General features: G+C 46.9%; 2 protein-coding genes and 1 non-coding gene across 3 annotated transcripts; all 3 read left to right on the top strand.

Annotated features, from left to right (window-relative positions):
- Positions 1-6,018: 6,018 nt before the first annotated feature.
- Positions 6,019-14,023, top strand: pprc1 (PPARG related coactivator 1). Its single transcript, XM_068741401.1, has 14 exons — positions 6,019-6,099; positions 7,600-7,695; positions 7,803-7,952; positions 8,156-8,227; positions 8,314-10,132; positions 10,387-10,440; positions 11,223-11,283; positions 11,451-11,518; positions 11,603-12,275; positions 12,369-12,581; positions 12,671-12,752; positions 12,838-12,959; positions 13,235-13,386; positions 13,570-14,023. Exons 1-14 carry the CDS (start codon positions 6,019-6,021, stop codon positions 13,668-13,670), a joined length of 3,744 nt encoding a protein of 1,247 aa, XP_068597502.1. The 3' UTR covers positions 13,671-14,023.
- Positions 13,016-13,156, top strand: LOC137897500 (small nucleolar RNA SNORA50). Its single transcript, XR_011105588.1, has one exon. It is a non-coding gene; the product is annotated as a small nucleolar RNA SNORA50 (small nucleolar RNA).
- Positions 14,024-15,371: 1,348 nt separating the features above from the next.
- Positions 15,372-24,989, top strand: oga (O-GlcNAcase). Its single transcript, XM_068741234.1, has 18 exons — positions 15,372-15,534; positions 15,892-15,943; positions 16,042-16,139; positions 16,301-16,431; positions 16,508-16,679; positions 16,779-16,877; positions 17,034-17,318; positions 17,417-17,575; positions 17,668-17,861; positions 18,017-18,268; positions 18,384-18,591; positions 18,854-19,024; positions 21,621-21,706; positions 22,754-22,858; positions 23,709-23,800; positions 23,898-24,090; positions 24,169-24,328; positions 24,853-24,989. Exons 1-18 carry the CDS (start codon positions 15,372-15,374, stop codon positions 24,987-24,989), a joined length of 2,757 nt encoding a protein of 918 aa, XP_068597335.1.
- Positions 24,990-26,482: the final 1,493 nt, after the last annotated feature.

Here is a 26,482-nt window from a genome sequence, read left to right as displayed (position 1 = left end):
CACAGCTCACATGGGCTAACTGTGGAAAACAACATGGACAGAGAGGAGGGGAGCTTAGTGGGAGTGGAACAGAGCAGGGCATGTGCACGCCTCTCTCTCTCTCTCTCTCCCTCTCTCTCTCTCTCTCTGTGTGTGTGTGTGTGTCAGAGGCAGGAAGTTGGCAGTGTTCATGCTCTGGCTGCATCATTAACAGACATATTGCAACACAAGAGAGAGGGTAAATGAGAGACGAGTGAAATGGGAGGAAAGATCCTTCAAGGTATCTGAGAGTGAAGCCAGGGAGTGTGTGTGTGTGTGTGTGTGTGTGTGTGTCGGTGATACGTCACCCATTTTTGTCCTGTGCTGCGAGGGAGATAAACAGCCCAGAGGGAGAGGGTCATCACTTCCAAACACACACACACACACACACACTGCTTCATGTATGACATATTTCCATCCAACATTTGTTTTGTTGTTGTTGTTGTTGTTGTTGTTGTTGCAGAGAAAAGACTAGCGTTAATCACTTCAGACAGCACCGATTAACAATGCAAAGCCCACCTGGAGCACAGGGACACTGGAGACCCACGGGGGGGGGGGCAGCATGAAAACTGCATGACTTGCCTGCAGACTGCTTTCTCAGTAACCTCTGTCTCTTCTCCCTTTTCTTGTTCTTTAATCTCACTTCACTCTGTCAGTTTAATCTCCTCGCCCTACTGGCATTGCCTTGATGCTTCTGCAACATGACTCGACGCGATTTTTGTTTCATTTCCTTCACCCTTCTGGTTTCTTCTCCCGTCTCTCGTCTAACTCCTCTGGGCTTGAGCGAGCCCTTTCTCCAATGCTACACAAACTCACCAACACATGACCAGCTGGATGAGTGGTGGATGACTTTGGTGCCTAAGTAAGTGTTCGAGATGGAGAAAACAAGCAAAGTGCATCGCTGAGTCATTGTGAACGAATGCAAAAAATGTGTTTTACGTTTTCTTCTTCTTCTTCTTTACAGCGAAAAGCACAAACATATAGAATAGTGTGGAAGAAAAGAGTGCTCCTCCTTAAATGTGCCTGTGAAACAGGGGTGCAGCTGATTGTAGAGTTGCAGAACTGATTTTGATTATGGTCTCATGGGCGGCACGATGGTGCAGCGGGAGCGCCGTTACCTCACCGCAAGAAGGTCGCCGGTTCAATTCCTTTCTGTGTGGATTTTGTATGTTTTTTTCCAGGTTGTCCGGCTTCCTCTCACCTCCAAAAACATGCCTCTTAGGTGAATTGGTCACACCAAATGGTCCACATGTGGAGCGTGGATGGATGGATGGATGGATTACAACCGTTGATCTACTAATCTAGTCACAACAGTTACCAGTTTGCAAGCCGACAGAGAAGCGTAAACAATTGTCTTAAAGTAATAGATAAATGGTTGAAAGAACTGCAGTTCTGTAAAAACAAATCAACTTTAAAAATATATGTAAGCTTTATGATAATAGTGATAAATACCATCTGGTTTAAAATCAATGATAACTAAACGGGAACTCAGTAGAGCGTCTACCGGCGCCACAGCCCTTTAAATAAATGAAAACCGAATATAAATTCAATTAAATTCTGTTACACGAAGCGAATATATATATATATATATATCATGGATCAATGTCTTCATCCTCATCAACTCTGAATTCAGCTATTCGCTGTTTGAGCAGCGGTTCTACTACCAGGCTTCGCTCATATTTCTGAAACTCTTTCTTTGATGGGACAAACTCCCAGATGCAACGGCCTCTTTCTCGCAATGCGCCCCACCTCCCTGATGAATTTCATTCTAATCCCTGTGGCAATTCAAGAAAGTGGGGGAAAAAAAAGAAGAAATCCTGTCTCCAACCTTTCATTTGGATCCACTCCTATTTTAAATGGCTTCTTTCCTCTTGGATTTCCCAAACCCTTTTACTAAGTCTCGTGAAATGTCTACTTGTAGTTTTTGAACAAACAAGTACACAGCTTTGAAAGACATGACCTCACTGGCAGAGATGACTTTAATCACTCCCAGCAGGACCTCTGTGGCAGATTGTGTGTATGAAGGGGAGGTATAGGTCACCTGAAAGGCCCGTAATATGTCAAAACGCTGGTCTGTGCATCAAAGACGCACACACACGCTTCAACAAACCAAACCATCTGTCTGTCGCTCACAACCAACAAGCCAACAGAAGACAAACAACTTCTCTGACGTGAGAGCTGATGGACACATTCCCCCCCCGACGCGGCGGCGGCGCACTGACAGACTCATCACAGCTAAATGTCACGCATGATGTCAGACACTGTCCTCAGGACCGAGACACAATGAATAAACCCCGAAGGCTTCTCCTTCCTCCTTCGCTTCTCTTTCCCCTCATCTTTTCATTTCATCCTCTTTGTGTCTCTTCTTTTTTCACAGGGCTCTCTTGTGCTGCTGCTGCTGCTCTCTCCCTCTCACCAGGCGTGCCTTTGAATGCTGCGTAGGTCACGGACTGCAGGTTTGGCATTTGAAGGCGATTTTTGCTCATATAAAAGAGCGAGGTCTGAACAAAGGCAGCTGTAAGAGGCAGAGCCAGACGTCCCGAACGCTGCAAGAGGAGAAACAGATGAGCAGGGGAGTGAGACAGAGAGAGAGAATAAAGGATGGGTGCGTGGATGTGATTTCAGAAATGGCTTCTTCTCAGAGCGATTAGGCTTTGAAGCCGTGCACTTCACCGTCTGTCTGTCTGTCTGCCTTGCTCTCTCGTCTCTATTCTTCTTGCAGGTAGAGCGAGAGATTCCCACACGTCTATGCATCACATAAAAAGGGCTCTGCACAATGACGTTTGCCCCGCGCTTTGCTGTGGAACACGCAGCGCCACTTCCATAACATTACACGACAGCGGCGAGGCACCTGTACACAGACACGCTGTACTGCAACACACACACACACACACATACACACACACACCTTCAGCATGAATGTCTCTGGCAGCAAACACAAACAAAAGGGTTCCTTTTTGACTCCCAAACTCTGCGTGAAATTAAATAAAAAAAATAAAAAAAAAGGAAAAAGGCTCCTGGTGGCACATTCGTTATCTCAGGTGAGACGGTGCCATCCTTTCCCATCTCTCAGGTGTTTTGTCTTACAGCCGCTCTATCTCCCCAGCCACACCATTCCGCCACGCTCACAGACAGAACACTCTTAAACACCCTCCGTGACAACGCTTACCTTTGTCTTTCTTCTGCACACACGCTCGCTCCAGAACGTGCACCTGGGTCAGCCAAACAGAGGAAGCCAAGCTGCGGCAGCGGAGCGAGAGAGAGAGAGAGAGAGAGAGCAAACGGGGGAGACGAGGAGCAGATACAGAGGAGACACGAACGTATGAGAGGATGTATCAGTGTGAAAATTGGATGATGAGATGGGAGGAAGGAAGGAAGGAGGGGCTGGGGGGCTCTCAGCTGGTTTGAATATGACGCAGAGGCGGCAGCCAGAGCTACTTCTCTTCTCTCCATCCTCATCCCTTCATACCCACCGAGGAGACGGGGCACTGTATCCATGGCAACGGCAGAGCAGCGGTAGGTATCTGTTGGGAAGTCTATGAGGCACAGCATCTGTCTCTCTCACGCAGATCAGAGGACTTACATCTCGCCACATATGGACAGTAAAAAGCCTCTGATACGAGGAGACTGCGCAGGTGATATGGACGAGTCATGCTAAGCGGACTGTCGTTGCCAAATGTGTGTGGAAAGTTCATTCAAAAAGCACATCTCCATTTCACGGGAGATGTGGACTTACCAAACAGTTCGTTGTGTCATTTCAGAGAGGTGCTGATTGAAGGAAGAGCCTCCTTCGTTTCCCCCCCCCCCCCAGCTATATCTACAGACTCGACCGGAAAACAAAATGTTATCTTTACTTTCAGGGAAAATCATGCAACACAAGTTTTCGTTTTCATTCAGCGTTATATGTAACGTAAAAGTGTTCCGAGCAGCGGAGACATTTCTGAACAGCGTTCCCTGGAATCTAAATTGAGAATTACAAGATAGTAGAACGGCTCAAGGGAAAAAAATAAAAACTCAAGTCAGACTGACTCAGTTTCTCCACTGACTCCCCCGTTCATACCAGAAAACACATTCTGTATCAGTGCAAATGTCTGTGCAGAACATGCCATTTCTGTAATGTGACTTGCGTTTGCAACATTGGTGTGTGTGTGTGTGTGTGTGTGAGTGTGCATGTAGGTTCTCAATCATCCAGGTCGAGGTAAATCACGAAGAGCAAAAAAAAACAAAGAATCAGCTGGACTTGTTCAAGTTTCGCCTCTCGTCCAAGAGTCCAGATAGCTGTTCTCCTGTTGGAGCAGAAAAGAGTCCGTTCATTGACGAGCTGGACATTACTGTCCTTTGTCCAGGCCTCAGCCAGTGAAGACAGATGGTTGGACAGAGAAAAACCATCCCTGAACCCCCCCTAGCCACAACTGGGTGCGGCTCAACAAAACAGTTCACCTGAGGGTGGGGGGGACAACGACCCTTGACCTTATGTGATGCGAATGTCTCCTATTGTCCTGGTGGTTTCTGTCCTTTGTTTAGTATCTGGACCCGACCAGTTTCTCAGAACTGAAGAAGCCTTCTTGGACGAGAGGGCAAAACGTCTTCGACCAAACTCAACCAAGTCCAGTTGATGCTGCGGTTTTTGCTCGTCGTGATTGGTGTGTAGCTGGACACACACAAAAATGAGTCTCTATGCGGGATTTCACATGGATTTCTTCTGTGCAACTCTCCCAAAATGTGGACTGTTTATAAAATGTTAACACAATAGACAAACAGAGACGCACAAAAACAGTGATAATCATGAAATTCCATCACTGGTTTCGTGTAACAATGTGAGGGAGAAATATAAAAGACGGACAAACCCCATTCTAAAAGACGCATTTCCTCCATTAAATAGATAGATGTGGTAAAAGGGAAGCACGACTCCATAAATGCTTTTTCCATTACAGGAACAGCATGCCTATCACCCTGCCCCGAGGAGCCAGCCATTCTTGCTTGCGTTCACACTCATTGAAAAAAACAAGCAATTATTAGACTCAAAGTGCGGAAGCAGATCTTCGGTTGGAAAGCAGATTGGAAAATGCCAAGAGTTTAGGCCACGGGCAAATATTGACTTTAGAGTTTCCTAAACTCTTCCCGGTTCTTTAATCCCCTTCGTAGGGGCGTAATCAACGAAGAGAATGTTGGTAAAGTTTAGACAATTCAAGTTACAAGTTGGTGAGGAAAATCAGCGCTGAGGTTCGGCCATGATCCTTGTGGGTGTCCCAGGGTCCGAACAAAGGAATGTCTTCTTGTCACCCCCTTTTAACGCATCCGTCTCAGCCCGTCCCCTGAATGTGGGGCTTTGCCCGTAGCCAATCTGAAATCACTGTCGATCAATCGATGTGTTGTCTCTGATGAGACTCGATGTGATCAGTATAGTAACTAAATGTTGTGCCATCCTATTGTTCTGTCAGCATGTAATTATGTTGTGGGATTCCATCTAATATGGAAATTCCCTACAACTTCTTTGAGGTGATCCGGAGATTGTTTTTTTTACATATTAGCTCCCCTCCAGTGTTTTCAGCTCCCTGGTTGAACTGCTTTTGTTTGGGAAACGAACTAACCATGTCTTCGTTCTATGCTGCCCTTTCTGCCATTCATTGTCACCGCGTGCGTCTAAAGTCAATAAAAGTTCGCTTTGCGCCACATATAGTGATTTTATATTCCTCACTGTTAGCTTTCCTTCTATTTAGACCTCTGAAAATGTGAATGTTTTGTGTAATGGCGAAGGGTGAGATCTATTCAGCGTGTTTGTACTGGTGAGTTTGGTTAATAAAGTTTTTCCTGGTCTTCCTCGCGCAGCAGAAATAAAACATCCAACCCGAACTGAGAAAAGCGTCAACGTGGTCACGCAACCTTTGACCCCCCCCCCTGGCGTCATTTTACCGGGAATGTTGTACCACGTGTCCCCCGCGCGCCCCGCGTGCACTTTTCTTTTCGAAACTCGCCGGCCAGAGGAGGAAATGAGAAAAGATGGCGGCGCGGTGGGCGGCAGGCGACGAGACTTTAACTGCGTGTAATATGGAGTACTTCTACATGGACACGCTGGACGAGGCAAGGAACGCGTTCTCTACCGCGGCCCCCGACGCGCCCCGCCGTTAACCGGCTCCGCGGCGTGTTTCCTGAAGCGGACATGTTTGTGTGTGCCGAGCGTGGAAAAGTGACACGTGGATGCAGCCGGAGCGACACTAGCCGAACTTTGGGCGACAGTTCCCGGTCGCTGCTGCTGCCATTCCAGCCAGACGCGTCTCTGGCGTCGTTATTGATTAATGCTAATCAACTGGTTTGTCGCGCGCTGCTGTTTCTGGTTCATTGTTTTAACGGGGTGTTTATGCTAGCTTGGTTAGCTTGGGCTGGCGGACGAGGCGTTTTCTCTCCCTGTGATTAATTAAAACTGACCGGGTGAAGTGACAGTTGCGTGATCAGTTGGTCCGTCAGCTTGACGCGCGGTCCAGCCTGGTCATTCACGCAAACGCTTTCTAATGGAAGCCCACCGGTGGGTTGTACGTGCTACAGGCTACAAGCACCCGGTGTACGTTTCATTCAGGGATTCGTGCCCACGTGGTACCACGCACGAGCGCGCTGGTCAGCTAAGCGTTATCTCGGTGGTTCAGATCGGATTAAATCAACCCGACTGTCTTTTTATAGGCTCCGCGCCGGGTCGGGGAAGGTATTGTGTCGTCAGCGATGCCTTTTCTTTTATTTGGGAATAAAGTTGGACACGCCTGTGACGATGATTCACAAGCACGCTGCGGGAGTGTCCGTTCACTCACGCGCGCGTGCATGAGCGATCCACGTGTCGTCGCGGTCTCACTCGCGCGCCGACGCAGTTCGTTCAAAATCGCTACCTGCAGGTAGTAAATCGAAAATGTCAGCTGAGCCTGATCGAAGCCGCTGCTCGTTTGTTGTAGTGCAACACGTGGGCTCTGTGCCCCCTCCCTTTGAAGGGGGGGGGGGGGGGGGATTAAATATGTCTACCCACTGAAACGCGTGGGGGCTGTAGGCGTGCACTGCCTCTTTATTAACATGAAGTGTGTTTTGTAAATGAGCAACAGTCAGTGTTCCCGTTAAAAACCTTTTCATGGGAAAAAATTACAAGAATTGTTGATAAACCTAAAAGATAGATGAACATACGACCCCCCCCCCACACACACACACACACACACACACACACACATATGTGAGGGGGGGGTCATGCTGCCTTATGAGTTTCTGTTACCCAAGCCTCTTTATACAGCAGATATTAGAATTTTACTTAAAATTCTTTGTTATTTTTAGTCATGTTGTTTTGGAGAACTTCTGCAGATACAAATAAATCCTGGCTTTGCTTTGAAGAGGGGAAATGCGATGTCGGCAGAACGCTGGCGCTGTAATGGAGCTGCAGCCTAATAGTTTATAAAGGATGCTAATGCCATGGAGCAAATTTGAACATCACGTTTCAGCCTTTCCAGCCGTACTGATTTAATGTCGGGTGCAGCGATGATTTACTTATGCATGAATCAGCTGTCTTTTATTGAGGGGGGGGGAATCTGACATGTGTTTTCCATTCGCTAGCCGACCGCGCTGAGCTCTCGGGGAACTCTGGATGCCCTGCATAACACGTTGGACCCCTCCATCCTTTCTCTCTTTGAGGATTCACCAACAATAGAGGTAAAGTAAAGACGCGGGGTGGATTTGAGTATTGTAGGAACCAAAGAAAGATCCACGACGCGTTCGCTTCGTGCTTGTAGTTCACCTGAGGGCCTGCTGTGTTTTAGACTAAAGCGATGGACGAGGAGAGCGAGGCCACGCTGCTGTCTGCCTTGACGGAGATCCTCGACAACGTGGACGATGAGAACCTGTCTCCGTTTGACACGCTGCCTGACTCTGACCTGCTGTCGGCTCACAAGGGCAGGGAACACTCTCCGGTTAGTGCGCCTGCCGCCACGGATGATTCCAGAAACACGTCCCGGTGTGCCTTGTGGGTTTGGTGTGGAGAGAGTGAAGGGGGGGGGGGGACTGGTGACCGGTGACCTCTGGTGCTCTAGGCGTACGTGTTGCCCATTGTGGTAAAGCACTAAAATGTCTTAATGGAGTTACGCTTCTATTTTATTTTATTTTCTATCTCCAGCTCAGGCGGCTGCTGTGTCTGTCCCGTTCACCTCCAGACAAAGACGCTCTCTGCAGACCATCGAGGGGAAAGGTAGCTTTTCCCGCTCCTAAGTCGCGGCTACGGACGGACTGACTTGTGGATTCATCTGGTGTTTGTCTTCCCGCCTTTCGACTCAGAGCCTGCCAAGGATACAAGCCGACTGTCTCCAGCGGAGTGATGGGGAGGAAGAGGATGGATCCCTTACGCTGAGCCCAGTGGGGCAGGACTCACCCTCTCACTACAGCCCGCTTGACTGGGGAGGCCTGAGCCTCCCGCTTCCCGTCACCTTTGAGCAAGAGGACGAAGCTTCAGTTAGCCTGGGGGACTTGGTCAGGCAAATGCATCCATATTGTTTGACATTTTCTGTTGAGAGCGAGGAAGGGGAGCAGCTGTTGCCCGAAGGAGGCATCTTATTGGAAGTTGTGGACCAGGGGGAGAATGGAGAGCCCATCCTGGCAATCCCCAACGTGGGTCTCCCAGTCTGTTTGCCACATAAAGAGCATGAGGCAGACAACGAGGAGGAGGAGGAGGGTGAGGCGGCGTCTGACACTTCTGAGCATGTAGTTGTTGACGATGTGGCCGTCGGTGACGCCCCGGTGAAAGCCGCCGCGCACGTCACACCAGACCTACGTCTGGATATGAAAACTGAGACGATCACTAAAAGGCCAAAGGAGAGGAGCTCGTCCCGGAGGAAAAAGAAAAAGAGAGGCAAAAAGAAGCGCCGGCCCGTACCTGTGGAACCAAGGGTCCTTAGGAGTGGGAAAGTAATGAACGCAACAGAGGAATCTCCCAAAACGTCGCGTAAAAGCTCCTCCCATAAAGAGAAAAGCCTCCCGAAGGTGCCTGTTGTCTCAGCCCCATCCTCCTCGTCAAAACCCAATGAAGAAAGCCCACGGCAAAATGAAGAAGACACCTCAACGCTACTGCCGACAGCAAATGTGGGAGTTTCCGCAGCTGCGCCACGAGAAGAAGCTTCGTTAAATGCTAACGCTGAGGAGAGTCGCCCGAGTTACTCTCACCCAGCGGCGCGGCCCCGAGAGCCTGACGAAGAGCCGAAACGGCCACCGCCAGCCCCTGAGAAGCCGGAAGGCTCGTCGGCAGCTCCCTCTGCTGTCCCGCCCCCGGCGTCATCCGACAGCCCAGCAGCCGCTCCCGGTCCCGGGACACCCCCGGTGAGCGAGGTCCCTGCTGCCTCGGAGCCAAAGGCCAAGTCACTCAGTCTCGCTGAATACCGGCGTCTCAGACAGCAGAAGAAGCCCCCGCTGGCGAAACATCAAGAGAACCTCAACACCTCCAAGTGGCCCCGCCTCCCCGAGCTTCCCAAAGAGCTTCTCCCCATCCCCGACCTTCCTGCCCCGAGCGCCAAGGATCCTCGATGCGCCAGCTCTCGAGCAGTGAAGAATGTAGTGGACGAGGTGAAGCCCGCCTGGCAGCCGTGCGGACCGTGTGCCCCCCCCACTCCTGAGGCATTGTTGGTACCCCCGGCTTACATGGTTTCTTCGTCCAACAGAGCTTCAGCTGCACCTCTGGCTCCAAAACCACAGCCAACGCCCGAACCCGCAAGATCTCCCCCATCACCAAAGCCTTCGTCTCCTGCCTCTAATAGGGAGACGTCTAGAGATGGCAGAATTCCCCAGTCTCAGGCCGGGTCTCCTCAGGCCGTAGGAGTCGCTCAAACCGACCCTGACACCACTACATTGGCAGTGAAGTCCGCCCCTGCTCCCAGAAAGATCACCGTTGTTTTCCAGAAGGTGCCTGAGGTCCGCGCTCCTACCTCGATGAATAAACCCATCCATTCTGATTGCAAGTCTAGAATAATCGCAGCCAAAGCAGCCGGTGCGACGCAACCCGCAGCCTCCTGGTGCCTAAAGGCAGAGCCTGTTGTAACGACAGGAAAACCCCAAAAGACGAGGAGCCCCGCACAGAAGCTGGTTGAGGCCTTCACCAGTGAGATCGGTGAGCTCAAGCTCGAATAGTTGGATATTGAATGTGGTAGCGTTTGTGCGTAAAACGTGTGTCTATATATATATAAACAAATGATTTGATTTGATTTGAATCCTGCTGATCTTTTGTCTCACTTTACTGTGTGGTCTTGAATCCAAGTATTTATATCTTCAGCCTTTATGTTATATGAATGTCTAAGAGTTGGACCTTTTATATATGCGTAGTCAAATACTAGATGCGTTCTTTTTATTTGTGTGTGTGTGTAGGTATTGAAGCTGCTGACATGACCAGCTTATTGGAGCAGTTTGAGGAAACCCAAGGTAACCCTCGCCGGATTCTGCCTGAAGTCTGTCTGAAGTCTGTCTGTTTAGAGTTTGACGACGTCACACGCCGGTAACGCTCGACTGTTGTAGACGGTTATCAGCTGGAACTGGAAAACGTCTTCAATCAATCATAAGCGAGTCCAGTTGGTTCTTTTTTCTTCTTGAGTTATCGGTTAGGTTCTGGTGGGTAGAATAACCGTAGCGAGTGTCTCAGTGATTACAATAAATACACTTGTGTATCGGCGAAGGGTTTATTGTTTAATGGTCGAGCGCACCAAAGGTCATAGTTCGTAGTTCTGGAGAACTGAACTATGGTACAAGGTTTTCAGGTGAGAGATAAAAGCTGATCTTATCCTCCTCAAATTGTGCTAAATGTTTAAATACAGCAACGTTTTCTCATTCTCTGCCCCCCCCCCCCCCCCTCATCCTTTATTAGCTGGTTTCTGTGGGGCCGGTGAGGCTGCTCTGCTTTTTGCCCTTTTCTGCTCTACCGCTGGAATTTTACCGCGTCGGCAGATCCGTTTCTCTCACCTTGTCTTTGTTTGGGGGTTAGGGAGCTAGCTAACCCGTAACAAGTGGCTGAACGGCGTAGCCGCTATTGCTCATGGCGTTGGGTTTCCTGCTAAACCGTTTGAATACTCCCGTGTAATAAAACAAACTGCACACACGGTGCTGTGTTTGCACCAGAGACCCCCCCCCCCCCCCCCGTGTCTTTCATTTGTGGGGTTGCGTTTATCACTGTGCCGACGCACTAATTCTCTTGTTCCTTCTCTCATCAGCCAAAGAGGAGCGAAGTACCCTGGAGTTCTCTGGTAGAGCTGCAGCTGTAGGAAGCTCGAGGTGAGTTTACCCGACAGCCTCCAAGCTGCTCTGTGTGTGTGTGTGTGTGTGTGTGTGTGTGTGTACGCTTGACGCACGCACGCTGCTTTTGCTTGGCGGCCATGCTCTAAAGACGGCTGCGAACACCGAGACTATTTCCCAGTAATATAGCGACCCTTCTTTTGCAGTGTTGCCCTGGTCCCAGAGAAAACGTTAGTGGAACGTGTGAGAGCCAACGATCTGTCAAGCGCTACAGGTAATTCAGCGGTTTTACTTAGACTGGTCTCGAAAAATTAAAACCTAAAATTGTGTTGTGATTTCGATGCACGCTTGTCCCCAGCGCTAACTCCTCCAGGGACTCCTCCCCATCAGATGTGGAAACCCGTGGCCCTGCCGCGGAAGAGCAAGGCTTCCGAGCCCTCGAGGTCGAGCCCTGCTAAAGTTATCCAGATAGAGGCCCGGCCCCTTCCCGCTGCCAGGTCCCGCAGCAAACCCACGTCTGCATCCGTCTCCCCTGAAGTGGCGACGATGGACCATGATTATTGCCTCCCCAGCAGAGCTGCTGGAGAGCCAGGCACCCGCTGGAATGTCAAACCGCAACCCTTGATCACTATTAAAGCCATCAAGACCAGCCCAAGCACCGCTCGGACGCCCCCCGCCCCCCGGGTGTTTGTCCAGTCTGCAAATACTGTTGTGAAAGCGGAAAGCTCGGAGTTTTCACTTTCTGATGAGGTGCGGAAAAGTTCTGTTCTGGAGACTCCTGATGCTTCACCTTCCTGGCAGGGAGGTGATGCCAGCATTAAAGGAAGCCCCAAGGAAGGGGCTTCTGGAAGGACTAACCGGCAACATGCTGCCTCTCGCACTCCCAGCCCCGCCTCGAGTCCCAAAGAGAGGACTCGAGGCCAGTCTAGAAAAAGATCCCGTTGTTCTCCCAGCTCCACGTCAAGCGGTTCAGAGTCGGACTCCCATTCCTCTAGGTCTCGATCGAGGTCAGGCTCTCCATCTAAGAAAAGGTTCGGTTCCCGTTCACGGTGTCTTCAGTTCATTCACATTTCATGTCTTTAAATTTCCATTCTGACGGCGTTTCCTTCTGTTCTCCTCCACAGGTATCGTCCGCGTCATTCTCATAGCTCCAGTTCTTCATCCCGTTCTTCGTCCTGTTCCTCCTCCGGGTCCCGCTCCCCTCCCAGGAGGAGGAGGAGGAGGGGGTACGCCTATACTCCCTCTCGTTCGGGTTCTTGGAGTCGCTCCAGGTCCCGGTCCCGGTCTGGATCGCCTCAGAAAGAATCGAGGTCAAGTCGAAGCAGAAGATTGTACAGGTTAGACTTCTCGTCTGCTTTTGTTTTATGGCTACACATTTTCCAGTTGGGGGGGGCAAAAAAGGTTTAAGAGCTCTCATCTTCCACAGACCCTCATTTGGACCCAGCTACGCTCACAATGCGAAGGCGCAAGTGGAAAAGAAGATAAACAAATGCAAAGAGAGAGCCATCGTAAGGCTGGTTTTTCTGTCTACACTGAGAGCAAAATTGCGTAAATATTTTGTGACTGAAGAAGGTGACTGCGTTGTCCTCTCAGGAGGAACGCCGGGTGGTTTATGTCGGCCGGATTCGGGGAACAATGACCCAAAATGAGCTGAGAGAGCGCTTCTCTTTGTTCGGAGACATTGAGGACTGCACTCTGCACTTTAGAGACCACGGGTGAGTACAGCAGCCGCCGGTGTCCGTGTCATTGTTTCGCTTCCTCTACAATAGGATTGCACTGTCTTTGAACCCTGTTGGTCTTTTTTGTGACCTCTTTGGCCAAGCTACAGTGCTAAAGTGAGTTCAGGCTTGCTCATAACTGGGGCCTCCTGGTAAACACACCCAGGTTGCTCTTTTAAAATCAAGCTACAAACAAACTACTGCACCTGTCGTGATCTTCACCAGAGGTTGATGACATGGAAGTTGAGACTTGCTTTGGTTGTCTGTTGCAGAGACAACTACGGGTTTGTGACTTATTACAACATCGACGATGCCTTCAACGCCATCAAGAACGGAGGCAAGCTGCGCAGATCTGACGAGTTGCCGTTTGATATCTGTTTTGGCGGAAGAAGACAGTTTTGCCGGACCAGCTACGCTGACCTGGGTATGCATTTATGTTTTGTTTTTATGATGTTCTTTGAGCCCCTTCTATCTGGTCTGATTTTTAAGAATGTTTTTTTGAAGTCTGCCTAATGCCATTCTTGAAAATGATTTCACAATTCAGCATGTACCTGTTATCACTGGGCTTTTTGATCCAGTGTTGATCTTTGTCTCCATTTCTTTTCAGATTCTATTTTAGAGTACGATCCATTGCCTGCAAACGGCAAGTTTCATGCACTAGACTTTGACACTTTACTGAAGCAGGCCAAGCAGAGTCTGAAGAGGTAACGAGAAGCCTGCAGAGGAGAAGCAGCTCACACTTACCTCAGAGCCAACAGGCTCTTTACCCGCAACGCCGTCTTTACATTTGAGTTTTTTCATCGCTTTTTCTTTTCTTTTTTCTTGTGTTTTTTTTTTTTTTGTTTCAGCAAGGTAACACCTTCTATTGAAGAGAAGATTTATAATGAAATTATGAGTAAAAGGGAAAAAAAATGGAATAAGTAAAACATCTTAAAAACTATTTAATTGTAAAATTAAATTGTATGGGGAGAAACTTTTTAAAGTGGAACAGCTTCAATCAAACGAACTCTAATCATTGGGAGATGTTGTAATAATGCAGTGTAATACAAACCTAAATAAAAAAACTTGAAAATGGTTTTGTTCATTCCACTTTACAACTCTGCTTTCGCTTCTCACTGTTTCATTGGTGCTTCTTTGAAAACAAGGACCTACTGTCCCACAAGTGAACTCGTAATGCAGTCTGTCCTTCCATCTGCTTAATTTATATGCTGTAAAATTAATCTTTCGTTATGGGCGACACATCAAGCAGATGCAACTGGGTCGTTTAGATTTTTGGTATTTTGGAAGAAAAATTTGGAACTTGATGTACTTTTGAGTATGGGGTGATTGACGCTGTCTTCATAAAGTTGAGTACGCAACTACATACTGGAGTGGGGCCTTTTGTGTTTCAGAAATGTTGGCAATCTATTATTTGCTTTTACCTTTCCATGGCAGCAACTTAAAATAAACTAATATCCTTTATTTGGAGAGTTTACAAGGAATAATTTAAAATATGTATAAATTGTTTACATGAAGAAGAGCACTGCGTCATATGGTAGGGGCCGTTTGTTTCTGTTTTCCTTGAAAACATTTAAACATGTTGACGTCGCTTCAATGGGAATGTCTCGCGTGAACATGCACTCGAATAAAACCAAATAATCTGATACAGAATGCACCACCAGGATTTAGTTAATACATCCCTTTGTGAACTTATTGTCTTTGTTAGTTCTATAAGATCATTCAACACTAGCAGCCTACTATTTCCGGTCACAGGGTTCATAGGTTCAGATCACAAACGTGACGTCACCAGCGCCCTCCCCCCTGCCTTTTATTGGCGCTCGGCTGCATTCCTAATAGGTCCTGGACTTTCAAGATGTTAGGAAGCTGTCGAGATAGCACTTATATTAACCAATACGTTCATTGATAACAATAATTCCTCATCAATTTACTATTATTTTAACATTATTTCCACAAATGCAAATGAAATAATTTGGTTTCATCAATCGTCTTGACCGATTTTCAGGTTCCCCTGTTGGACTTTTGCATTGCTCGTTGTGACTTTCTTATCTCTTTTACATGCTGACATCTTTGCGGTGTTTTGTCACGCAGAACTGGTTCTGACTGGTTTAATCTGGTCCTATGAGCATGCGCAGTTGGTATAAACAGGAAGAACTACGAAAACCCACGGCATATCTGCCATAAAGAGAAGAAAACGATCGAACGAAAAGCAGGCGAATGTCATACATGTTTAAGCAACAGACGTTTCCCTGCATCGGTTTGTATATCCGCGTTAGCGTTTATAAATGAGGCCAACGCCATAGCCGTAAGCTAACGCAAGAAATACATCGACGACTTGGCGAATTCTATGATAAATTGGATTTGCAATTATCCCGATACTGTTTTGCGTTGCACCAAAAATAACATCTAGCGATGGTTCAGAAGGACAAGCCGCTGGAGAGTCCTCCGGCGGGCGGCGAGCAGAGCCTCGTCCCGGTCTCCGGAGAGGCTTGCGTCGAGGCTCTTGGCCCGGTGGAGTCCGGGATCGCAGTCGAAGCGACCGGGCATAGGAAATTCATAAGTGGAGTTGTCGAAGGTAAAGTTGAGATAATAAAGGCTCGTTTAAATCGAAAACATTCAGATATGTCGTTTCAGCAAAAGCTGGGAGAGAATATTAATAAACTGTCAATAGGCTGGTGGGCGTTCTGATGGAGAATATTATCTGTAAACTAGGTTTAGTAAAACATCTTTGATTTGATTATTGATTGTTCATTTACTTTTGGTGTGATGTACAGACTAAAAACTTATTTTGCAATTTTATTTTATGACGTCTGCACTTTGGGCCAATTTGCTAGTCAATGAAGGCTAGCAGCTACACAGGAAACAATGCACTGATCAGTTCTGCAGACTCTGCAAAGGTGGGAGAAACTGTCTGTGTTGTTTGTCACTGCAGGCTTCTATGGTCGCCCGTGGACAATGGAGCAGAGGAAGGAGTTGTTCAGGAGGTATGATGGACTTTGATTAGCAGTTAAGCTGAACGTTAATGCACGAGGAGAACTACAAATACATGAAGATGCTTTGACCTGACACTTCTATTTCACAGGCAACAGAAATGGGGACTGAATACGTATCTCTATGCACCCAAAGACGATTGCAAGCACAGGATGTTCTGGAGAGAGCTGTACTCTGTGGAAGAAGCAGGTGGGATATACAAACGAGATATTTGATGTATTTCTGTCAGTAAACGACTAACGCCTGCTTTTCAAAAGAAGAGACTCCGCAGATCAGTTGTAAACAAGGATAATGTGGAATGTAGCGTGTTCGTACATTTTATGAGTGACCCCCCCCTCATCTACCTCTAGAGCAACTGATGACTTTAATCGGTGCTGCAAAGGAGCATGGGATAGAGTTCATCTATGCCATTTCACCTGGACTCGACATTACCTTCTCCAATCAGAAAGAAGTTGCTGCACTTAAGCGGAAACTTGATCAGGTATTTTAACCGATTGCGTCGCATTTGTTTGATGTGTAGGTTTCTCACAGTCCGTTTTTCTGCTCCTGCACCTCAGGTTACTCACTTCGGCTGCAAGTCCTTTGCCTTACTTTTTGACGATATCGACCACAACATGTGTCCTGCTGACAAGGAGGTGTTCAGCTCGTTTGCACATGCGCAGGTCTCCATTACCAATGAGATTTACCAGTATTTGGGAGAACCTGAAACCTTCCTCTTCTGTCCCACAGGTAGATAAATGTTCTACTTGAATCACTTGCATGTGTGTTACACAGTTGTGTAATTTAACTATTCACACTTTTGCTTCATTTCCTTGATTTAACATTCAGAGTACTGCGGAACATTCTGCTACCCGAACGTCCCTCAGTCTCCCTATCTGCATACAGTAGGAGAGAAGCTCCTGCCTGACATTGACGTACTATGGACGGGTGAGTCTAAAGTCCATTCTGTCCTTTTAATAAATGTTAAGGCATTGCTGGAATGGACGTGGCAAGAGCTGTTGTCTAGAGCTATTGTAATATATTTACATCTCAAAATGGTTATGCTAAAAATGTCTTTGTGGCGGGGGATTAATTATTTTGCAGGGCCCAAGGTGGTGTCCAAAGATATCACCGTTGAGTCTATCGAGGAGGTGTCGAGGATCGTAAAGAGGGCGCCCGTGATCTGGGATAACATTCATGCTAATGACTATGACCAGAAGAGGCTTTTCTTGGGTCCATACAAAGGCCGCTCAACGGAGCTCATCCCAAGACTGAAAGGAGTCCTCACCAACCCCAACTGCGAGTTTGAGTCCAATTTCGTAGCCATCCACACTCTGGCCACCTGGTACAAGTCTAACATGAACGGGGTGCGCAAGGATGTGGTGATGAGTAAGTGTGATCCAAACATTTTACTAATATATCATTTTTCTTTTATGCCTGTCGTCAGTGTAAATGTTTTATCGTCGCGTTTGTTTCCCTTTTATCAGCGGACGGAGAGGACAGCACAGTGTCCATCCAGATAAAGTTAGAGAATGAAGGGAGTGATGAAGAGCTGGAGACGGACATGCTCTACAGCCCACAGCTTGCTCTGAAGCTGGCTCTCACGGAGTGGCTGGGGGAGTTTTGTGTTCCTCTTCAATACAACAGTAAGAACCGTCTGATTTGGGCTCGTCTCCATGCTAGTTGTACTTCAAACGGCGGCACGTAGAACTGCACTGAAGCTCGACTCTTGTTTCAGACCGACAGGTGCCTCAGAGCGGTGCCAAAGGCGCATCCGTAGTCGACGTGACGTCCGTGGCTGCCCCTTCTCTTTGCTCTTCCACAACAGTCACCACAGTGTTCCAGCAACCGATCATGTCTCCAGCCATGCCGCCTCTCTGTCTGGATCCGCTCTCGCACCCCATGGTGAAGAGACCCCAAGAAGAGGATGAGGTGAGGTCCGGTGTCGCTATCAGCCGACATAGGAGTGCTTGAAGGAGTACCTTTTGTGGGTTTTGGAAATTAAGTGTGGGGGGTTTTTTTAATTTGAGAGAGGAAAAAGCGTAAATTCTACAAAATAGTTTCACACTGAAACTCCACAGGTGGAGGTCGAGAAAAAATATCCGGATGAGGAGCCGATGGAAATGGTGGTTGAAAAGATGGTGGATGAGCCTGAAGCAGAAGCCGACACGGAGGAGAAGCACATTGTTCCTATATTGGCCGACAAAATGGCAGAAGACCTAAAACCCATGGACACAGACAAAGAGAGTCTCGCAGAGTCCAAGTCCCCCGAAGAATCGATCCAGGAGGACTCGGGCAGTGACATCGCTCCTATGCAGACGGATGATCAGCCCAAACAGGTGTCTGAAACATTTGGCAGTTTATTACTTCCTCTTTTTATACGCATGTTCAAATAACATCAGAAAGTAAAAACATTCTATCAGTCATGTTTCTGCTGTTTTTTTTTGTCCCCAGGATGTTTTTGTGCCTGGGCCCAATGAGAAGCCTCTGTTCATTGCAGAGCCCCTGACTCTTGAGGACCTGAGCTTGCTTGCAGAGCTCTTCTATCTGCCTTACGAACATGGAAACAAGGGGGTGCAGATGTTGAGGGAGTTCAACTGGCTACGAGCTAACAGCAGCGTCGTCAGTGTCAACTGCAAGAGAACAGAAACTGAAAAGGCGAGTTCATCCATTGGCCTAAAGCACGGGAGTCGAAAAGGAGGGCGGCACGTTAATTCCTGGCGGAAGCCAGTTCATTATTAACCCGACGTGCTCTGTCGGGGACAGATGTTGAAAACAAAATGGTGGCTGTGTGCTACCCAGGTTGTCCATTAGGTGGTGCAGTTATGCTGAGGAGGTGCTTGCTTATACTGCAGGCCATTGTGTATCAAGTTTGTCCCAACAGTCTTTCCCTTCTGTCCAATCGCCATGGTGCCTGCAGGTAGCGGAGTGGCAGTCGAGGGCGGAGACGTTTGAGGAGATGTGCTGCTCGGTCATCCAGATGTTTACGCGGCTGTCCAATTCGGCCAACCGCACCATCCTATATGATCTCTACCCTTACATCTGGGACATCAAGAGCATCGTTTCTATGGTCAAGTCTTTTGTCCAGTGGCTAGGTATGTGTGAGTGGATCCATAGCAGGGGGATACGGCGCAGCGTAGCAGCAGTAGGAGAGTCTGTTAGTCCCGAGTCATTCTGAGGCACCTTGTTACTCCATTCAGCCAATCACCTTTAAACTGAATCGAGTAAAGCACATTATAAACAGACTATTTGGCTGAATGGATGTCCTTGTAGTCCAGTGCTAAGTAGTTTAATGAAATAGTACCAAACATGGGTGTCTGACTAGCACAGATCAGGCCAGAGGAATGATGATTCTAATAATTGCTCTTGTTTCATACGTGTTGAATTGATTTTTGAATCTGACTGAATGCTGTTTGCACTGCTAGCGTCCTGCGTGTTTACGCCCATCATTAGCACCTCCATCTTGGTGATATCTGAACTGGTCCCAGCAGGGTTACTGCTGCTTGCTGTGTCTCCAGTAACATCCCTGCTGCATTCCCTCACAGACTCCCTTTTGCTTCCATCGCTTTGAAAAGGGGAGGGGGGGGTCCCCTTTTCTCCTTCTCCATGCCCACAGCGCGCGCGCACGCGAGCTTGGACAGCAAGATGCCCGACTGACTGCAGAAAGCCATTCTGGTGCATAAACCCGTTTAGACCAGCTTGTCTACGCTTTGTGTCGTTGCCTCACAAAGTCATTTGCTCTGTCTGTATCATTGTATCCGCTGGTGTACAGTGATGCAGTCTGAGTTAAAGTCTGCCTCCTGATAACACCTCCATTTTTTTATGGAGTGTTCTCTTCAAGTAGCCTGAAGCACCAGCATGGCTTGTCGGTTCCCCCCCCCCCCCCCGAGTAACCCGGTTTCATTTGCAGGTTTCTGTCCTGTCTGGCTATGTGGTAAAGCTGAGGATTCTAGCCCACAATACACAGCAGGCAGCATACCCACACTGGCAAAGCCACTCCCAAAATCCACATTACTGCTTTAAGACACCAGGAAATGATCGGAATTATTAAAGCAACATTGAGGAAATCAAGTGCTCCGCAGTTTTCTTAATAACTTCTGTGTTGGCCTGAGAAGGCCTTTAAATCAGTCCCAGTGCAGAGATTTCTCCCTTCATAGACGCTGTGCAGCCGGCACACAGTCACACCCTCCCTGGGTATTGTACTGAGAACACTTATTAATAACTATTTCTACTGTTTTCTCCCTTCACTGTGTACAGATGGAAGAATCCTCAGTACAAGTTTCTACTGCTATTGGATCGACAGCGGCCGATGTATGCGCAGTGCTGCCGTTGTCTTTTTCTCTTGTTCATGTTTCAAAGCAACCATGTTTAAAAATAAAAAAAATAAAAAGAATTCACAAAATGCATTTTTAAATCGAAAGATTTGCTCTCGAGGAAAAGAGACGCCCCTCCAGACGAAGTCACATTTTGCGCTGCGATGTAGATGGAATCCTAAATGTTAACTCCTAAATTTCTCTTTGGCAGCATCTCTAACGTGTTTTTTGTTTCTTTCAGTAGGGCCTATAGAAAATGGCTCAGACCCAGCCTGATGCACCTCCTCAAAGGAATTTACACTTGACTTGAAATTTAGTCATGGGGCATTCTATGCATCCTCCTCATAGAGTAGTTGCTTTCCTATGCACACTGTTACCATGCAAGAGCAAAGGTTGCATGTTTTGTTTTTTTGCATGTGTGGTCAAGTGCAGACTGACAATTCAGGTGCAAGTGGGTGGTGGGGGGGGTCATTTTGTCAGCTTTGCAGTTTTTCCATTTGGGTGAGCGAGTTGAGAGTTCCTCCCGCGGGTGCATCGGCATGCGGTGCTGTGTCGGTTCATCAGAAGGAGTCGTAGGCTTTGTATGTAGAAAGGGTATTATTAGGTATCCGCTCTGCACGCTGCATTCGTCTGGTCACATGACAAGGCTTCTAGTCGACCTCGGTTAGACTGCGTTAGAAGCAATGCTGCGATATGCAGGCTCCATGTGTTAGATGCCCTGCGATGTACTTCATCTGTGGCTGTCGATAGTAACAGGAGATGGGCTTTAAAGGCAGGAAATGATCTTACTACTTCGCTTCACCCTCCTGGTTTGATGACCCTTGCTCCCCAGTCATGTGACGAGGCAGATCAAATGAGAATGTGACTTCAGACGGGAGGCAAAGACGAGTGTGGGGTAACGGCAGCTGAAGCTTACCTTCGTAGTCCACAGACGGTAGTTTCGGTTCTGATCAGTCTAATCTTTCTGACGTCAGTTAATTAAACTGCACTTAAGTCCGTTCTCTCGCTAGATGTTCAGAGAGCATCTGTTCCACGGCATGAACGAACTTACTTCAGAACTGCGCGTCATGTTATGTGGACCACTTTAAGATTAATAAAATAAAAAAATAATTATTTATGTTTGATTATTGGACCTGATTTGCAAATATGTAAGCTTTAGTTGCTCAATCCCCATTTTATCATTATGTCAAGTATTGATCTATTCCAAATTGTGTCCTTTTTTTTTTTTGTTTTAATGGCTTATTATTATTTTTATATATGGATTATGCCAATTGATACATATGACACCCCCACCCATCTCCCCACTCGCTTCATCTGTGTCAGAGAGCCCCCCCCCCATCTTCTGGTAACAATGTCCACTTGGCTCTGCTCCTAACAGGGTGTCGTAGTCAGTCCTCAGCACAATTCCTTAGAGGAGACCAAGAGCCCTGGGCCTTTAGGGGAGGTCTAGCAGGAGAGTTCCAGGTATCTAATGCACTGAATCTACAGCAATCAAATGGGGGGGAAAAGAGTGTTGTCAGCAAAAAAGACAATGGAAATATGTGTGTAGTTATGAAAAGGCTTTGGTCTGTCGAAGGTGAGCTGATTGTCATGGGTAAGGCTGCAGAATATCTGGGTTCTATCCCCTTTGCATTGTTACTTTTTGGGCTATTGCGAGTCTGCAAGAGGGACAGTGGATGACTATCCTTACGAAGCTTTACAGCCATCCTTTGGCATGGCACTTTCTATTGATTCATTTTAATTTCTTTCAGCAACTGCCCAAGGAGATGCTGCTTGTCCCTAGCGCACGCGAGCATTGCTAGGCTTTATTTTCATGACGTATCATTTCTTTTCAGGAAAGCACAGCGCACAAATTACCAATCGGCACTTGCAAGCGTATATGTCTAAGCATTGCCGCGCCCGCGAGAAAGCAAGCATGTTTGCAATGGGAAAACTCCATGATCAAACACAACTGTCCAGCCAAAAAGACTAAGACTTAGGATGCCGACTGATGTTGAACGACTCGGTTAAACCACATTTAATTTGCCGTGTTGTTTTTTTTCCTGGAGTTCTCTCTTGTCTTACTTCGCCAGCATCATTATTTTTCTCAACAGGAGGGCCCTGCGCAGCGAAATATGGCAATGTCTAACAAAAAAGGGAAAGGAGCATCTCCTTCAGCCAGTCCAACCTTAGTCAGACCAAAATGCCAAACTTGTTTTATTATAACTGAAGCGCAAATGTGGTTGTTGTGCTGTTCCTTTAGCGATGATGAAAACCAATGTGATGTTTGCTGTCGCTGGCCACTCGGATCAATAAGGAATATCAGTTTATTACCTACAATAGTCTTATTAACAATTATTTGTGTAAAAAAAAAAAAAAAAAAAAGGTATAATTCCAAAGCACTTTGTGCTCTCAGATGTTTTCTTGTGTTTTGACAGTGGCTCAGTGGCAGCAAATGTACAGTGAGTTACAGCCAGAGCAGCGTCTCCTGGTTTCAGTGAAAAACTAACCAACTTCCTTTGATGCCAACAGAGATTGTTGCCAATAGATGGGGCAAACGATCTTTTCTACCAGCCACCACCTTCATTGCCAACCTCCAAACTCTATTCCATAAGGCCTTACTTTCCCAAAGATGAGGTGAGAGCTTCATTGTCTCTATACCAGTTTTATCCCTGCATAGAAACAATGACTAAGCATTATTAATACTACACGGTGAAAGCCAGTTTGCAGTCCTAGTTGAGCAGTGAATGCTCATATGCCTCAGTGCTTTGCTGAGACGCTCTGTACTTCAACAAATACAAGTACTGAATATCAATGGCTCTTCAGATTATGTACAGTGGAACCTCGGTTCAGGAATTCAATCCGTTCTTTGATCAACCGAAACAATGTTTCCCATTTAAATGATTGTAAATCCGGTTAATCAGTTCTCTCAGCCCCAGAAACACTTGCTTCAAAGCTTTTTTTTATGGGTTTATGTGTGGCAAAAATGTAGAAAGGAATTAAAAATGATAGAAAAACACAGTACCGGTACATTAATACTCAAATGAAACGTAGTAATTGTACAATTTACCGTGGTTGTTGAAAGTGTGTGGTGGAGGAGAGGAGGAGGAAGACTACCCGCTTTCTCAGCCACTAGGCCAGTAGCAATTCTAACTTGATTGGGAGCCATGATGAGGGTAAATGTAACGACAACAAAAGTACAAAGAAGAGGGCACCGCGATGAACGCTGCGTAACAAGCCTAGCTGACGAGTTCGATGACGCCAAGCCGAGTTGGACTCTGTTCTTGCATCGTGTTTGTGAAACGAGGTGTTTACCAACCAAGGTTCCACTGTAATTCAGACATCCCTTAAGGACATTGTCGTTCTCGTGTGGCCTTTCTGGCATTAGCGTAGACTTTATCCTGTTTTTCGAGGTTATCGTAATTGGTTGCTTTACTTTCGGTGCTGTAACTCGTCCACTGCAATAAGAACGGTTTTCTATTTGTAGGCTGCGGTTTATAAAATCTGTAAAGAAATGTACTGTGAAGGGCTGGAGGACGTTCCTTCCTCTGACGAGGATCCCGACCTCATTGGAGACAGGTAACGCAAGAAGACGCATTTATTTTTGCTTCCAGTCGCCCCAAACTAAAGGGGGTGAAAATTCATCTGTCCGTCGGTCTTTTCTTTCCACTCGCAGGTTGGTAGGAGGCCTCCTGTCTCTGAGCTCGGAGTATGGCTTTGTGCTAGAGGATGATGAAGGAATCTGTGGGTATGCTCTTGCTACTGTGGATGTTAAGCCTTTCCTGAACAAATGCAACTTGAGCTGGATTCCATTTATGCAGGAGAAGTACAACAAGCCCGACTGTGAGAAGGACCTCACAGAGGCAGAGGTGGGAAGCGAGTCCGTCTCTCTTCATATCGGTCTGTACACTTGTGAATTTAACGTCACGCCGCTTTCCTCCTTTTAGAAGATGATGCTGAGTTTCCATGAAGAAGAGGAGGGTCTTCCAGACTCTTTCCTCTCCAATTTCCCCTCTCTCATTAAAGTCGACATTCATGCCAAGGTGACTGACCCTAGCGTGGCCAAAAGCATGATGGGATGTCTCCTGTCTTCTCTCAAAGCCAATGGTAGGTGGGAGCCTTGCTTGGTTTCATCGGCATTGTGAAATGCAGCTTCTTATGCTAATTAAAAAGGGAACAATTTGTCTTATTCATGTTGGTAAGAGGGTGTTGGGTGAATTTCACCTGAAAAGAAGCGGTAAATCGGCACGTGGTTGTAGTTCTTAAGTTGAAAACAAACAAACGTTCATTCATTTTATCTTTATTTAATATGAAAATGAGACCAACCCAGTTCTGGGTTGAATTTTGAAGAGAATTGAATTTGTCCCGATCAAAATGCATTGAGCATGGGTTAAATGGTGTTACCATGAAATGTTCTATCCTTGCGTAGCTCCGTTTATCATGTCAGGGGTAACAAGTGGATCTTGTCATGTAGGCCAAGCTTCAAAACTGAGCTGTTTCAAGGCCCCGAGGAGAACTTGAAACAGCCCATCAGCATTGAAGTGGCTGTTTTCCATACCGATCGCCGTGAAGGTCACTGGGCGGGATTTTGGTGTTGACCTCAGCTGCATGTTTTTGTCTTTCACTTCAAGGGTCGCTTGGTGCTTTCTGTAAGGTTCGACAGATCGATAAGAGGATGCTGGACTTCTATGGTAAGCTGGGATGTTTCGAAGTGGCCAAAATGGAGGGCTTTCCCAAAGATGTCATCATTATGGGACGCAGCTTATGAAGAAATGCCCTGCTTACAACAACAGGCAAAGAAGGAAGTGTGGCTTGAATGTGTCTGCTACCTTTCTGAGGGAACACTTCCATCATGATTTCTCCTGCATTACTGTGTGGGCTCGCCCTGAAAACCATTTTTTGTTGGATTAGTGTACAGAAGCACAGCAGTAGCGCGCAGACTCCAGTGCTGCCCTTAGACTTCACGGCTCGGTTGCTCTGCAGTCTGATTTGAGCCAACATGGAAGAATGGCGCTCTCCTGGGGTCTCGCTGCTCCTATACCTCTACGAGGCCGGAAGGAATTACTCCAAAAGCCTTTTTCTAATTTAATCCAGTAGCCATTACACGGATATTGACTGCTTGCCCCAAACGCACAACGTCCGCGTCTTAAATGGAGTCAGACCCGTGAAATGAAAGCGGTGTGTATCTCTGGGAGCGCCGCTACCTGCTTTCTTTGCTTTAACGTTGATGAATAACACAGCTGTTAGCATAAATAGGACAGCGTTCAGGATGTGAGGTGCTATTTCCAGTTGCTCCTCTGTAGGTTTGAAGAAAAATATGCCTTTTTAAATGACGTGTGTCTCTGTAGAAAGTCATTTGAAGCTTTGAGGCTGTACTCGTGGAAATGGTGTTAATGAAACCCAGTAAAGGAAAAGTATTTTAGATTACTGAAGCAGGTGGGTTTCAGGATTGTAGGTGAAATTGCATCAGATATTTAAAAAATGATAGAAAAGCTTTGTTTGCGAGTTTAAAATTGTTGGCCATTTTCTTTTCAACAGCTTCTTGTACCCCCTTTTTCCCCTTTCATGAATCGATGTTTTGCTAATTTTCCTTTTAAGATGTATTGCTTCAATTATTGTCCTCCTTCAGATTCTACAGCTAGGTTAGGCTCATTCGTGTTCAAATTCCAGAAATACAGCCAAACAGTTGCAGTCCACATGTAATTCAAGGTCCCAGCCCCGAGCACGGGGGGGAGAATCTGTCTGCCAGCCAGAGAACATTAAGTACCGGTAAGTCTTTTTATGTAATGCAAAATCTGAGATTTGTCTTGTTTACTTTAAAAGACAATTATTAAAATAAATCATCTTAAAGGTGTAGAAGAATCAACCCTCCTGTCCTAAAGCTGCTTAGATTGTTCCTAACTCCTTACTAATTCCTAAACAGATGTGTAATCTGGGATACTTTCAAGAGGCTGTGCTGGAAACATTTTTTGCTTAACATTGGTAACAGAGAAACTGAGTTTACATCTCTCAGCTTGCATCCTTCCCTTCAGCGTTGCTTCCTATCGAATAAATGGTTTCCCAGTTGAGCCTTTGTGAGTGTTGTTAGTGTGGCAGAAGTTGTTAAATCCTTTCAATAGTTACTCACGCATTATTGAACTGAAGATGTGAGGGGTCTTGGTGAAGAACTTCCAAGGCCTTTTCCCATCTCTCCATTGAATATTTTATATTCTGACACAATTCCTCCTTGTTTTGTACTTCTTCTGTTCACTTAAGAAGCAC

The sequence above is a fragment of the Brachionichthys hirsutus genome, chromosome 7, assembly GCF_040956055.1.
Source record: "Brachionichthys hirsutus isolate HB-005 chromosome 7, CSIRO-AGI_Bhir_v1, whole genome shotgun sequence".
In the NCBI taxonomy this organism is placed as follows: Eukaryota; Metazoa; Chordata; class Actinopteri; order Lophiiformes; family Brachionichthyidae; genus Brachionichthys; species Brachionichthys hirsutus.
The sequence above is the reverse complement of the archived record's forward strand: the minus strand, read 5'-3'. Positions and strand labels throughout refer to the sequence as shown.